Consider the following 13,781-nt stretch of genomic DNA (forward strand, 5'->3'; position numbering starts at 1 on the left):
CAACCAAAAGCATTCCAAAATAAAAAGTCTATTTTTAAAAATTCAAGGAAGTTTTGAATCACAGATATTGTTTTGAAGCTTGATACCTAACTGGATATTTCCAATGGAGTAGAAGCACATGGTGTTTTCCATGATTGTGAATTTTAAATCTACCAAAGATGTCACCGCTGGCTTCAGCACATTAGGGCACTACAAAAACAAGTTAAATCCTATATGAAATGACTTCTTGGTTGACCAAAACAATAAAATGCAGCCTGTCCACAAAAAAGAAAAACCTCACCAAGTTGACCATGACAGCAGGTGACCTAAACACCTGCTTTATAATATGCTGAAGTATGCAGTTACGGGTAGTTGGGAAGTAGAAACAATACAAGGCCACCCTGAAGTAAAGGTTAGGATGATGTCATTAAAATGTTGAATTTTCAGAAAGAGCAGCAGCAGGCACACCCAACTGACCAACAGTAACCAGTGAAGCAGAGATAGGTTCATCCCTTTCTGAGTCAAGACCTCATGGAAACCCTGAAGGAAAGAGATATAAACTGCAAAAACAGCAAAAGACTCCACCCCCCATCCACCTCCACCTCCACACTTCGGCATCAAACCAGAGGGCAATCTTCCATCTGTCTATACTGTAGAAAAGGCCGCTGGTCCTGCGCTGATCTCCTGGAAGACACCTGCACATAGAGTGTTTCTACCAGGAATATCCCATCTTCAAGGAATTATTCATACATTTGCATTAAAAATATTCACAGAGAAGACAAATTTGCATACATGATTATAATTTAAAGCTTAGATCTCTTCCACACTACTCATCCAGGATAAACATATGTTTTACTATTCTATACGCTTAGTTTTATATCATGTTCAACTCAGGTGGGTTGCCAACTCTCCCGGTAACTTAAGGTTAAGTACATTTTTGAAGGCTTCTTGTTTTTGTCTTCTCAGTGAGCTATTTATATCAGCTTATTTTAAGGTTTTTAAGCATTTTTTCCCTTTTGGAATTTTAATTTACTACAAATGTTTATCCCTTAAAACACTTCCTAGTACCATTCTATTCTTGACCCTTTTGAATACAAAATCCTTGATAAAGACTTCGGAAGGGTTGTGGGGGAGACACTGGGAAGCTTCTAAATTGTCTTCTTAAGTTTCGTCATCTAGATGCTGAGGGTGGTCTCTTTGTTAAGAATTTGGCCGTCCAGACCTTAAGGCCACACAATTAATATTCCCTCAGGAGTCGTATGTCCTCTCTTAGAAAGAGTTGTCCGGTTTTCAAGCCACATTAGGTAATTTCCCGCCCAGGAGCATGGCCTGAAAAGAATGTCCGCGTTTCCCTTCAGGTATAGGTGCCTGGGGGTGAGGGGGAGAGGGAAAGGCGAGGGGTGGAGTGGGAGTCGAGTGATCGACAGGGATAGAAACGGTGTCTCCTCCTCCCTCTGAATGCGAAATAGCCAATGAGGTGGCGCGGCCCGGCCGGCCGGGCCGCCAGTGCCATATAGTATGCAGCAACCGGAGGAGTCACGTTGGGGGAACGGCAGAAAGCAGCTATCCGTTTACACTACTTTGCTCTAGCAGCTATCTTAATGGTGACTGCGTGGCCGGGGGGAAACCTGATCGGCCAGATCCAGCCGAAACCGGGAGGGAGGGAGTGGGCTTTCCGGAGGGGGGGAGGGGGGAGGGAGACGAAGAAGGAGGAGTAAGAGAGGGGGAAAGAAAGAGGAAAAGAGTGCGAGGGAGTGAGGGAGGGAGGAAAATAAACAACAAAAAATGTCCTCTTCCTCCCCCACCGGGCAGATTGCAAGTGCGGCGGACATCAAGCAGGAGAATGGGATGGAAAGCGCCTCGGAAGGGCAGGAGGCGCACCAAGAAGTGGCGGGGGGCGCGGCGGTGGGGCTGAGCCCCCCGGCTCCAGCTCCTTTCTCCCTGGAGCCGGGGGACGCCGCGGCCGCCGCCGCCACGGTGAGCGGAGAGGAAGGGGCAGTGGCGGCGGCGGCGGCCGGAGCGGCGGCGGATCAGGTACAACTCCACTCGGAACTTCTGGGCAGGCACCACCACGCTGCCGCCGCCGCCGCCGCCGCGCAGACCCCGCTGGCCTTCTCGCCCGACCACGTCGCCTGCGTGTGCGAGGCACTGCAGCAGGGGGGCAACTTGGACCGCCTGGCCCGGTTCCTGTGGTCCCTGCCCCAGAGCGACCTGCTACGTGGCAACGAGAGCCTGCTGAAGGCGCGGGCGCTCGTGGCCTTCCACCAGGGCATCTACCCCGAGCTCTACAGCATCCTCGAGAGCCACAGCTTCGAGTCGGCCAACCACCCGCTGCTGCAGCAGCTCTGGTACAAGGCGCGCTACACCGAGGCCGAGCGAGCCCGCGGCCGGCCGCTGGGCGCCGTGGACAAGTACCGGCTGCGCAGGAAATTCCCCCTGCCCCGCACCATCTGGGACGGCGAGGAGACGGTGTATTGTTTCAAGGAGAAGTCGCGCAACGCGCTCAAGGAGCTCTACAAGCAGAATCGCTACCCCTCGCCCGCTGAGAAGCGGCACCTGGCCAAGATCACCGGCCTCTCCCTCACTCAGGTCAGCAACTGGTTCAAGAACCGGCGACAGCGGGACCGGAACCCCTCCGAGACCCAGTCCAAAAGGTGAGCAGCAACTTTCCTCCTCCTCCCCCTTCCTCTCCCCCACCCCCTTCCCAGCTTTCTTTTCCTCCTAGTGCTCGCAAACATGGCGCTTACCTTCCCCACCAGCCTGGTCCGGCTGCCCACCTCTCCCCGCCCCCCACCTCGCTCCCCGACCAGCCGAGGGGGGCGGCGGCGGCGGTGGCGGAGGAGAGGGGCGGGGGGAACCTTTCTTCTTACCCTCCCCCTCCGCCCCCAGAAGTTTCTCGTCGCCCGCCTAGGTCTCCTTCCCCGCCCCCACCTCGGCTGGTCACTGCTGCCCGGCTTCCCACCCCCATCCCGCTGGCTTTGAAGTTGCCACTCTCTCCCCGGTTCTGGCGGGGCGAAGGAAGCCTGTGTGGACGCCTGCAAGGCAGCTCTCACCGCCGCCCAAGACCCGCAGAGGCTGCCGGCGCTGGCCGGGGTCTGCACCTCCGCGGGGTCCCACCCGGCCCGGCGCGCGCACAAGCTCCCGGATCCGCGGGGTTCGGCTGCCCCCACCCCAGGCCCGTGCTGGAGGTTGTACTGGCCGCTCTGGAGGGGGGAGTATCCTGTGGGGGCTGGCGGCACAGAAGGGGTCTGGGGACGTCGAGGTTTCATATGACAGAGTTAATCATTCACCCTGCCCGCTGTGGTTCCCTTCGCGGCCGCGGCAACGTGGGGTGCTGGTGCGGCTCGGCTCTGGCGTGTTTTGAAACCTGATTCTGAACTCCTTCGGATCGGGTTTCAGCGCAGCCGGGGTAGCAGAGCTAAAGGGCTGCTTCCTCGGCCCCTAATACTGCTTGGCTCCCTCCTGGTACGGTGGTGGGGGGTGGGGGACAGGCTGGCTTAAGGCGGGCAGCCGGAAAGGAGAGGGAGCGCTGTCAGCTCAACACCTCCTTGAGCGCCCACCCTATCGGGTTTGAACTTTTTGACTGGCAGGGTGTTTTCCCCTCTAGTAGAAAATATTGGATTTTCCGCCTCTTTTGTGCACCTTCCCCAGTCAGACACTTGGTGTACGTGTTTATGTGTATTGCTGGACGAGGCAAAGTAAGGAGAAGGTCGCCTAAAGAGATGGTGTCTCCAGCCCCGCGGGGATAGGAGTGAAAGAATCCAAAAGCAGCTCGAAGGTTCTACTCGGGGAAGTAACCTGGGAGCCAGGGAACCAGCCCGCCTGGGCCAGGTGAAGGTGATCGGCCGGCGCATTCCAGAGCCGGCCTCAGCCGGCACTTGGCAGCTCTTGCGCCCCTGTGGGGGTCTGATGGCTCCGGCGTTCCTCGCCCAAGGCTGGGAGAGAGGCGCCGTGCGGGACTTGGGCCTCGCGGTAACCAAAACAAAATGCGCACCGCGACATGCCTACATCCTTCCGCAGAAATACGGAGAGACTGAGAGAAAGCGCGTTGGTTACGCCAAAGCACCTGCCCCCAGGCCGCGGATCCCCGGCCGCGGATCCCCGCTCGGAGCACGGTCGGAATCCGCTGGGCTGAGGGCAGAGGGTAGGGAGGTGGCACCGCGCTCAGGCCAACTACCCTGACGCCTCTGCTCCCAAGACTGGCGCTCTCCCTGGGTCTCCCCCGGACTCCCCCACTAACTTCACACCCCTGCCCCCAGCCCAGTTGCCTGGTTTAGGCCCCTCTGCCGATCTACCTCCCACCCGCACCCCCGGTGAGTCACCTCGCAGACGGCGACGGCAGCTCAGCCTCAGCTCGTAAATCAAAGCGCTTTCTGCGCTCCTGGCCCCGCAGCCCAAAACCCGGGTAATCCCCTCCTCTCAGCATGAAAGTTAACCGACCATGGGGCACTGCAGGATCCTCTGCTGGGCCAAGTCCTGCCTCGCTTCCAAACTGCCTCTGTTCTACTCCTCCTTGCTCCCCCTCCCAGTCTCAGACCAAATGGGAACCTCCCACTACTCCCCCAAACCCAATTTGGTATTTCCCACAAGTCGGGAAGCTGAGGAACGCAGTCCTGCCTGGAACAGAGGGAAGGAGGACACTGGGGACGGGGTCCGATAGTTAAAAGGCCGCTGAGTGACCCACACCCTTTCCCTCCCACTTCACCAGGACACTGGATGGTGTTTGTTAAATAGGCCCCTATGGCTTCCTTTGGATTCAAAGGCGACTGCACATAACTGTCCTTGGGTTGAAAGTGCCTTTCCTACATACAAGGACAGCCACTTTGTTGAATGAGAGAGTTGTCAGTCTGGTGGAGTAGAAGTTTGGGAGCAGGTGAGAAAATGATCTCTTGTTAACTAACTGACAAATAAAGCCAAACACTTCCCACCTCCTGCTCCTTTGACAGTTTCATTTACTCTCAAAATAACACTAATCTGAATTGATTGGCGGGGAGGGGAAGGAGTTCCTGAACAGGGAAGACTGACCACCTCATTTGATGAGTTTTTTTCTATGGTATAAGTAGCAGCATATTTAACAGTAAGGAATAGCACTTCACACCTAAATGCACATCGGGGAAGGGTACCAATTAGATATCAGACTGAGACGGGGGGGGGAGGGGATGGGTGTATGCCTACATGATGAGTGCATTGCGCACCGTCTGGGGAATGGTCATGCTTGAGGGTACAGACTCGGGGAGGTGGGGGGTGGGGGGAGGGGATGGAGGTATGACTACATGGTGAGTGCCAGGCGAACTGTCTGGTGAATGGACACGCTTGAGGCTCTGACTCGGGGGGATGGGCAGGACATGGACATTGCATATAACCTGAACATATGTACCCCCATGATGAGCTGAAATAAAAAAAAAAAAGGAATAGCACTTCAATGCTTTAAAAACAAATATTATTCTCCTATAAGTACTATTAGCTGAATTTTCATCTTCCCAGATTCTCTGTCTGGTCAGAATCTGCTGAAAGGCTTCCTAGTTTAAACAGGACTAGCAGACATCCTGCTGTGCTTTCCTTAAATACTGCCTTTAATAGGTTTAGAAGCTGGTTTTCCAAACAAATGGCACTGCGAAGAATGTCATCCCCCTGACCTTCTGAATGTCTTGATTTCCCCCTCTGTACAGTGAGTCAGATGGCAATCCCAGCACCGAGGATGAATCCAGCAAGGGACATGAGGATTTGTCTCCTCACCCACTCTCCAGTTCATCCGATGGTGTCACCAACCTCAGCCTTTCCAGTCATATGGAGCCAGTATATATGCAACAAATTGGAAATGCTAAGATATCATTAAGCTCTTCTGGAGTTTTGTTGAATGGAAGCTTGGTACCTGCAAGTACTTCACCTGTCTTCCTTAATGGTAACTCTTTTATTCAGGGACCCAGTGGAGTTATCCTTAATGGATTAAATGTGGGAAATACACAGACAGTGTCACTGAACCCACCAAAAATGTCATCAAACATTGTGAGCAATGGTATATCCATGACCGACATACTGGGGTCTACCTCCCAGGATGTGAAGGAATTCAAAGTCCTCCAGAGTTCTGCAGCTAACTCAGCAGCTACCACCTCCTACAGCCCCAGTGCCCCTGTGTCATTCCCAGGGCTGATACCCAGCACTGAGGTGAAAAGAGAAGGCATTCAAACAGCAGCTTCCCAGGATGGGGGCTCTGTAGTGACTTTTACTGCACCAGTGCAAATTAACCAGTATGGCATTGTCCAGATCCCCAATTCCGGAGCAAACGGCCAGTTCCTTAATGGGAGCATTGGATTTTCTCCACTGCAGCTGCCTCCTGTCTCAGTGGCAGCTTCACAAGGTAAAAGTTTCATTTGGTACCATAATGCACCAGCAAATATTTTGGTCTGCTGTTGTAAATGATGCATTTAGTGAGAGCTATAGATTGATGTCCCTTTTCAGATACTTTATTGGCTGCCAAAGCTGCAGAATAACCTTAATATGATTCTCCTCCTTCACAACACCCATGTAATATCCAGCTTGCTTGATTCCCTTACATCATGAGGATGAGCTTTTATTTTCCCAACAACTGAATGGAAAAATACAGTTCAGAGCAAATCTTGCCAGTTCTATAATTACAGGAATGTAAGTCAATCAGTACTTACAAAATAACTTACTGCTTGACATTTTAAGATTAAAAATTAATAAAATTGCTAAGAACATGGAATTAGGCAAGCAGTTGCTAAGAATGTACCGTTTACCTGAGTGTTATTTATTTGACAAAAATTGTTTTAGAACAAGCTAAAAAGATTGGATCAATAGTATTTGAATTATATTCCTCCTATAATTAAGACTAACAGACCCAAAAGAAAACCAGAGCAATATGTGATTGGGTTTCTATTGCTCTGTATGTATCCTCACCCCCTAAATGTGTGAGTTTATTTATGAAGACAAAGTAAGCCTTGTTTTATATGTTTGTAGCTTTACTAACAACAGTCTACAGAAAAAGCACTTAAATGAAATTCGGGAAACCTGAGGTTTGATGTGCCAGTTCTCCACTGACTTGAGGCAAGTCTGGATCCCACTGTGTGTGTCATTTTGTCTATACAGAAACAGGAATGGGCCAAGCACAGTATCTCATGCCCGTAATCCTAGCGCTCTGGGAGACAGAGGCAGGAGGATGGCTTGAGCTCAGGAGTTTGAGACCAGCCTGAGCAAGAGTGAGACCGTGTCTCTACTAAAAATAGAAAAATTAGCTGGCTGTCATGGCACACATCTGTAATCCCAGCTACTTGGGAGGCTGAGGCAGGAGGATCACTTAAGCCCAGGAGTTTGAGGTTGCAGTGAGCTATGATGATGCCAGTTCTCTCTACCCAGGGCATCAGAGCAAGGCTCTGTCTCAAAAAGGAAAAGAAATGGGAATGGTTAGAATGCATCAATGAAGGTTGCACAGACCTTGAATTTAAGAGTGGAAAATGTTTGTTATGCACGTTTGCCTTCTTGTAGGCAAATATGAAAATCCAGATTTTTGCAAAAGCAAAATAAGTGATTGTTGACCTTAAAGATCAGCTTCCTATAAAATGGTTTTACCCCCTAAAAAAATCAATTTATGCACCACTCTGTTGTTTATACAACTATGGTCTGCTTCAGCATATTGAAAGTATTAGTGGAAAAATTGTTATAAATTTCATTCCATACATTTGTTTCTCTTTAGGTAATACAGTAGTAAAACATGACAGTCCTGCACCCATACTATTCAGTTCTTCTTTGTTCCAGGTTATAGAAAGAGTTAAGCTAAGTCACCACCCAACATAGGGCAAAAATATGAAAACCACAGGGAAAGCCAAAGTGCTTAGTTTTACAATAATTTAATGTGGATTGAACCCCTTTTCTCTCTTTAGGAAAATTTCTAAACAATAGGTAACATTGTAAAGACAACAAATTTGAGCAGAAAGTATGAGTTACATACCTTGGCGGAGGAGAAAAGCAGAAATACTTTTCATGTGTAGCCTAGAAAAGAGCAACCATAGAAAATTATTGTGAACTAATAGCTAATTTTTTAAATGGGACATTTAATAGGAATAAGAATAGGGTTTTCAGTTAAAATAGCTAAGATCAAGAGATGGGGCTGCCAATTCTTAGACAGTTTGGGTGAGTTGAAGGATAAGTTTAACCAGATAGGTCCAATAAGCAACGTTTCTTTATAGTAGTTATGTATTAATATTTCAGTTCTCAATAAAGCATTTTGGGGATTTATCCTTTCTCAAAAACAGATACTGAACCATTCTTTAAAATGTCTAGACAAGGTAGACATACCTTTCTACAGTTAGGATTTATATGGAAAAATAGAATATATCTTTTACTCACTTTATAATGTAAGAAAAGGTTCTTTTCTTATCATTACAAAGTTATATTTTGTGCCTATATGATTTTTCAGGTGGATACTTTTTCCTGGTTTTTAAATTATTGTTTAAGTTGTAATGCAATCACAGTTGTACTTAAAAATCAAATTTTAGATCATATCTGTTTTTCCTTCTTAATTTATATGTTCTAATTTCTACAAATACAGAAATATTTGTATTCAACAGCAGTTGGGGAAATGTTGCATGTATTATATTTATGGCTCTATAAAAAATAATCATTTTGTTCACATATACACTGGTAAACAATTTAAGACATACACACAACAAAATAAATATCTATTTGAGGTTTTTTGCTGCAATTTAGCAGCCTATGAGACTTTTAAAGCGTGCCTAACTTGAAGTAAAACATTTTCATATAAAAGCAGTTTTTTCATTTATGTGGCTTGAAACAAACATTTATGTTAGGGAATAACCCAAACATACCTAGAAATGTTTTTCTTAACATCAATATTTCTGTGATGAATACTTTCTAGTGTTTATATTTTTTGAGAGTTCAAATTCAATGTTTTCCTTTTCTTTTTTCATTTAAAGACATTGCATTTAGGGTGCTTAAAAATGTTTGAAAGACAATCCTGTCACATTTATCAATGTAGGTGGTAATACAATCACATTTATTCTAATAATTCAAGAAGGAAAATGTTTTAGGTGAATTAATTACCTTTAACATTGAGCTAATTTCTCAAAAAAGAGTTTACTGAACATCTAATTCAAAATCAGGGTAAAAAGACCATCTGGATTCAATTACAAAATTCCTCTCAAATTTACCTTTCCTTCAATGGCAAGATTTAAAGGCCTAGATCATCTAATTGCCATCATTTCACTGTGCCTATGTAAAGACTAAGAAAGAAAAAGGTTTCATTTGATGGTGGTGGTTGGGGGAGTAGAATTTGTCTACATTGTCTGAGTTATCTGATTTGAACATCTCAGCTTTCCACTTAAATTTTTTTTTCTACTTCTGATCACTACAGACTATTATGGTATGTGCCTCAAAAGATACAAACCTTTTAGAGAAGCATTAGCTCTGGTCCTTTAATTTTAATACCTATTTTAGAAAGCACATTTCAATGTTACCATTAATTCTTCATATTGCTACAACACTGAAAATTCAGAATGGTTACAACAAAAGGGAAGAAAAAAACCTCTGAATGTTTTGTTGACTTGACATTGCTTTATGGTTTAGTAAAAGTGTGCATCTTGTCTATTCAGGTTTATATGGTTAACTTTTAAGCCCCTAGGTAACTCATTTTATGTGGTATTTTCCTTGTTTTTATTTATAGTTTATGTCAGTTACTTAGCTGTCCTGAACAAAGGCATTTTTGTTTTCTAGTTCTAACTGGCAGAACTGGCAATAACTATCAACTAATTAAGAGATACCAAGTTGGTAATAATAAACCAAAAATTTGACTGAAATCAAGAACTTGGAAAAAATCTTTTTTTTTCACACTTGGTTCTTAAACCAGTAGTTCTCACTCCAGTTTGGTCGTCATAATTACTTGTGAGGTAAAAATACAGCTATTCTAGGATTTACTGAGTCAACCTTTCAAGCAGTAGAGCCTAGGAATCTGTAGTTTTAAAGGTTGGACGTGATTCTGAACCAGGATTGGGCTAAATCATTATATAGAAGTATCGCTTCTTTATAAGTACTATTCCTGAGAAAAAAATCATGTGGGTAAAGTTGTAACTTTTTCTTTCCTTATCACTTCCATTGATGATAATTGGTACTTTATTTTTTCTAGGTAATATTTCAGTAAATTCAAGCACTTCAGATGGGAGCACATTTACAAGTGAGTCTGCCACAGTCCAGCAAGGAAAGGTTTTCTTGAGTTCTCTTGCTCCCAGTGCAGTGGTATACACTGTTCCTAATTCAGGCCAGACTATAGGATCTGTGAAACAGGAAGGCTTGGAGAGGAGCCTAGTATTTTCTCAGTTGATGCCTGTCAATCAGAATGCACCAGTAAATGCAAACCTGTCTTCTGAAAATATCTCAGGCGGTGGCCTTCATCCACTGGCCTCCTCATTAGTTAATGTGTCACCAACTCACAATTTTTCCCTGACTCCCCCTACACTGCTAAATCCCACTGAGCTAAACCCTGACATTGCCGATAGCCAGCCAATGTCTGTACCTGTGGCAAGCAAATCTACTGTGACATCTGTCAGCAACACTAACTATGCAACTCTTCAGAACTGCTCCCTTATTACTGGTCAAGACCTATTGTCAGTCCCTCTGACTCAGGCTGCCCTTGGGGAAATAGTTCCTACAACTGAAGACCAGGTAGGTCACCCCTCCCCATCAGTACACCAGGATTTTGTCAGAGAACATCGTTTGGTTCTACAATCAGTAGCTAACATAAAAGAAAATTTCTTACCAAATCCTGAAAGCAAAGCAACTAGTAGCTTAATGATGCTGGACTCCAAATCCAAGTATGTCCTAGATGGTATGGTTGAGACTGTCTGTGAAGACCTCGAAACAGACAAAAAAGAGCTTGCCAAGCTCCAAACTGTCCAGTTAGATGAAGATATGCAAGACTTATAAATTTTATTTCCTCCCTCTGCCTTTTTTTTTTTTTTTGGCATCAGCAAATCTTTCCATGAAGCCCCAAGGACATAAAGCATTTTCCCATTTAAAGGAAAATACTTTTGCAAATAAATGCATTCAAGAGATGTTAGGTTGATCTGCATGAAGATCACAGTTTAATAATACAGAAATAGAACTGCATTACTGCAGCCTTTTTGTTCACATGTGATGTTCTCTTTTAAATAGATGGAGACAAAGGAACAAGATGAAATGTATCACATTAAAATGTATCATTTAATTGACTTAATATAATTCTAAGGTCAAAATGGAACTTGATAGTTTTTTAAATTAAAAATGTATACATATAACATAGAAAATGAAATATAGCTGCAGACCATTAGAAACAATGTAATTATTTTTGTTTACCTTTACTCCATGGGCATTGATATGGTTAAGAAACATAAATGGTACTCCAGACTATGCTAAGGGTGTATTTTTGAAGTTAAGTAGCTTAAATATATATATTAAATGTAAACATTTGTATATTTAAGCCACTTATATACACATACACACATTTTCAGCATTTTTGAGAGCCTTGGTTTAAGTCTCTACATATTTCCAAATGTGATTGCTAATAGTTCAGTGTGGCTGAGAAAGTTTGAAACTCCACTAAAAACTCTGAAACAAACTTCAGCATGAATGTAAATATATCAGTTCTATAAGCAGGATTTGAGTACAGTGAATTTTATTTATACTGTATATGTTTCTCTTATACTTCAGGCGCTATGAACTGAAAAGAAAAATGTTTTCTTACTGTTTAATTTATTTTTATTGTTTGAACAGGAAGTGAACATAGTTGTTTCCAACAAAGTTTTACTTTTTGTAGGATTTTAAAAGTAAAATGATTTTTATCAGGAGTAAACTAAGGTCAATATTAATAACACTGAAACAGGAAATCTAATTCCCAATATTGGAATTTTGGTACTTTTTTTCACATCTTTATTCCTTATTTAGCAACTCTGATTCATTTAAATATGTTTTCTATAGAATTCTATGTGCCTTTTTACCTTGTGGCCTTTTTATTAGTAGTAAGGTACAGAAGTGTCAGCAGAAGCACTAATGGTTCTTTTCTACTATCTAACAGGGTTAATTTCACCACAAAATTGCTTTAAATCTGAAGAACTTAAGTTTCACTAAATATTATAGATAATGTTTATCATGCAAATGGTTGAACAACTAATTATTGTTGATGTTTTTCATTACAAATATAATCACGTTATAGATACCATGTAAAATCAATTCTGCAGGCTATGAAAACAACTGTTGTAAAGAAAGAATATGTAAACTCTATTGAGCAAAATCCTGTCCTGTTAAAACTTAGTTCTAAATGTTTTGAATCTATTGTTACACATGACTGTTGTTTGCACTATATTATCAAGTCTTCTTTAAAAGTAAATCTTTTGGGTTTCTGTAAGAAGCTTGTTTGATAATGTTGTGAGCTGTGGTTACAGTTTTTATCAGGACTCTGAACACAAGATGTAACAACGCAAATACATTTATGTAGTGAGTAAAGTTACTCTCTGGTCTCTGAAAAGCCAGAAAAGTGAGAAAATGATCTCTTCAGAGATGACTTAAAGTGTTGAACATAAAGATGTTATCATATCTTGCTTTTCTAATGATCAGAAAAAAGGGTCCACTCTGGATATCTCTACATGCCAATCAGCCAAGCATAAGGGACATAAAGGATTTAACTTTGGCTGTTATAGTAAATGGAACTTACAGACATAGATATGAGGAACCCTATGAAGAATTCTCCCATCATTTTAATAAAGAATTTACATCCTTTTTTTTAAATAGAATTGGTGAATGTTCCTAAACTGCTGAAACATGTTTTTGTTTTGTGTTTTACAGAGTCAGGTGTTTTGGAGTTCTTTTCCACTCTACCACTACTTAGAGAGCTTGTTTTTTTCTTTGGGTGTGTCCTGATCATGTTACTGAGATGAATTACGTGGTTCTGTAGTGTAGTTTACATAAAAATAATGTTTTCCACTTGATTGCTGCAGATATCAAGAGTTTGCTAATTATTTTAAAATACCCATCCAATAAGGGATATGGAAAGTTTAAAAAGTTATATATGTCATATATATATAACTGGAAAAGTTTTATTTGTTTTCCAAAAGTGTAATAAGCCTCTTTATTCAGAGTTCTTCCTCTTTTCTCCCTATAAGAAAGAAAAGATAGCACAAAACTCAAAACTTACCTAGGAAACCCATTCATACTCCCAACATGATGTAATTATAACCCTACAATTACTCCAGGTAGCTATACAATATACCAGGTAAGATTCAATGCACATTATAAGAATTTATTGTTCTTTTCTATTCAATAAAATAAGGGCCAGTTGGTATATAGCCCATATAGATGTGAATGGAATAAGATAAACCCCATGATCTCCTTGCACAGCATTGCAAATGTTTTTTGCAACACTAAGGGCCAGACTCAGAACCCTTGGAGTTCATGTGGCAGAATTTCCCTCTTACATAAACCAATGCTTGAAGATGCTGCAAATGACCCTCCAATGATCCCCGAAGATCAGAATAGGGGTAAATAACTTCCTGCAAACCCCAACCCCTGCTGCTGGCTGTGGGATTTTTGGTGTAAGCCTCTCTATCTATGCACTCTATCAGCCAGATTTGGCATTTAGCTCTTAGTTACATTTAGTAAAGGACAGTCTATTGTTTAAAGAGAAGGTGCATTTGTTCCTCAAACGAGAGCACCTGTGTTGTACTGCTTTATATCTCATGTATATTTATAGTAATGAAAAGACTCTGAATTGTACACGTTTCAGTGCCTTTCTTGTGTTATGA

General features: G+C 43.4%; 1 protein-coding gene across 1 annotated transcript; it reads left to right on the forward strand.

Annotated features, from left to right (window-relative positions):
* Window positions 1-1,764: 1,764 nt before the first annotated feature.
* Window positions 1,765-11,067, forward strand: SIX4 (SIX homeobox 4). Its single transcript, XM_045566169.1, has 3 exons — window positions 1,765-2,633; window positions 5,649-6,337; window positions 10,136-11,067. Exons 1-3 carry the CDS (start codon window positions 1,765-1,767, stop codon window positions 10,930-10,932), a joined length of 2,355 nt encoding a protein of 784 aa, XP_045422125.1. The 3' UTR covers window positions 10,933-11,067.
* Window positions 11,068-13,781: the final 2,714 nt, after the last annotated feature.

This window comes from Lemur catta, chromosome 1 (genome assembly GCF_020740605.2).
Source record: "Lemur catta isolate mLemCat1 chromosome 1, mLemCat1.pri, whole genome shotgun sequence".
Lineage (NCBI taxonomy): Eukaryota > Metazoa > Chordata > Mammalia > Primates > Lemuridae > Lemur > Lemur catta.

Coding starts and splice junctions, on each gene's coding strand:
- SIX4 (XM_045566169.1), top strand. CDS start 1,765: ATGTCCTCTTCCTCCCCCACCGGGCAGATTGCAAGTGCGGCGGACATC. Junction 2,634..5,648: donor TCCGAGACCCAGTCCAAAAG/GTGAGCAGCAAC, acceptor CCCTCTGTACAG/TGAGTCAGATGGCAATCCCA. Junction 6,338..10,135: donor CTCAGTGGCAGCTTCACAAG/GTAAAAGTTTCA, acceptor TATTTTTTCTAG/GTAATATTTCAGTAAATTCA.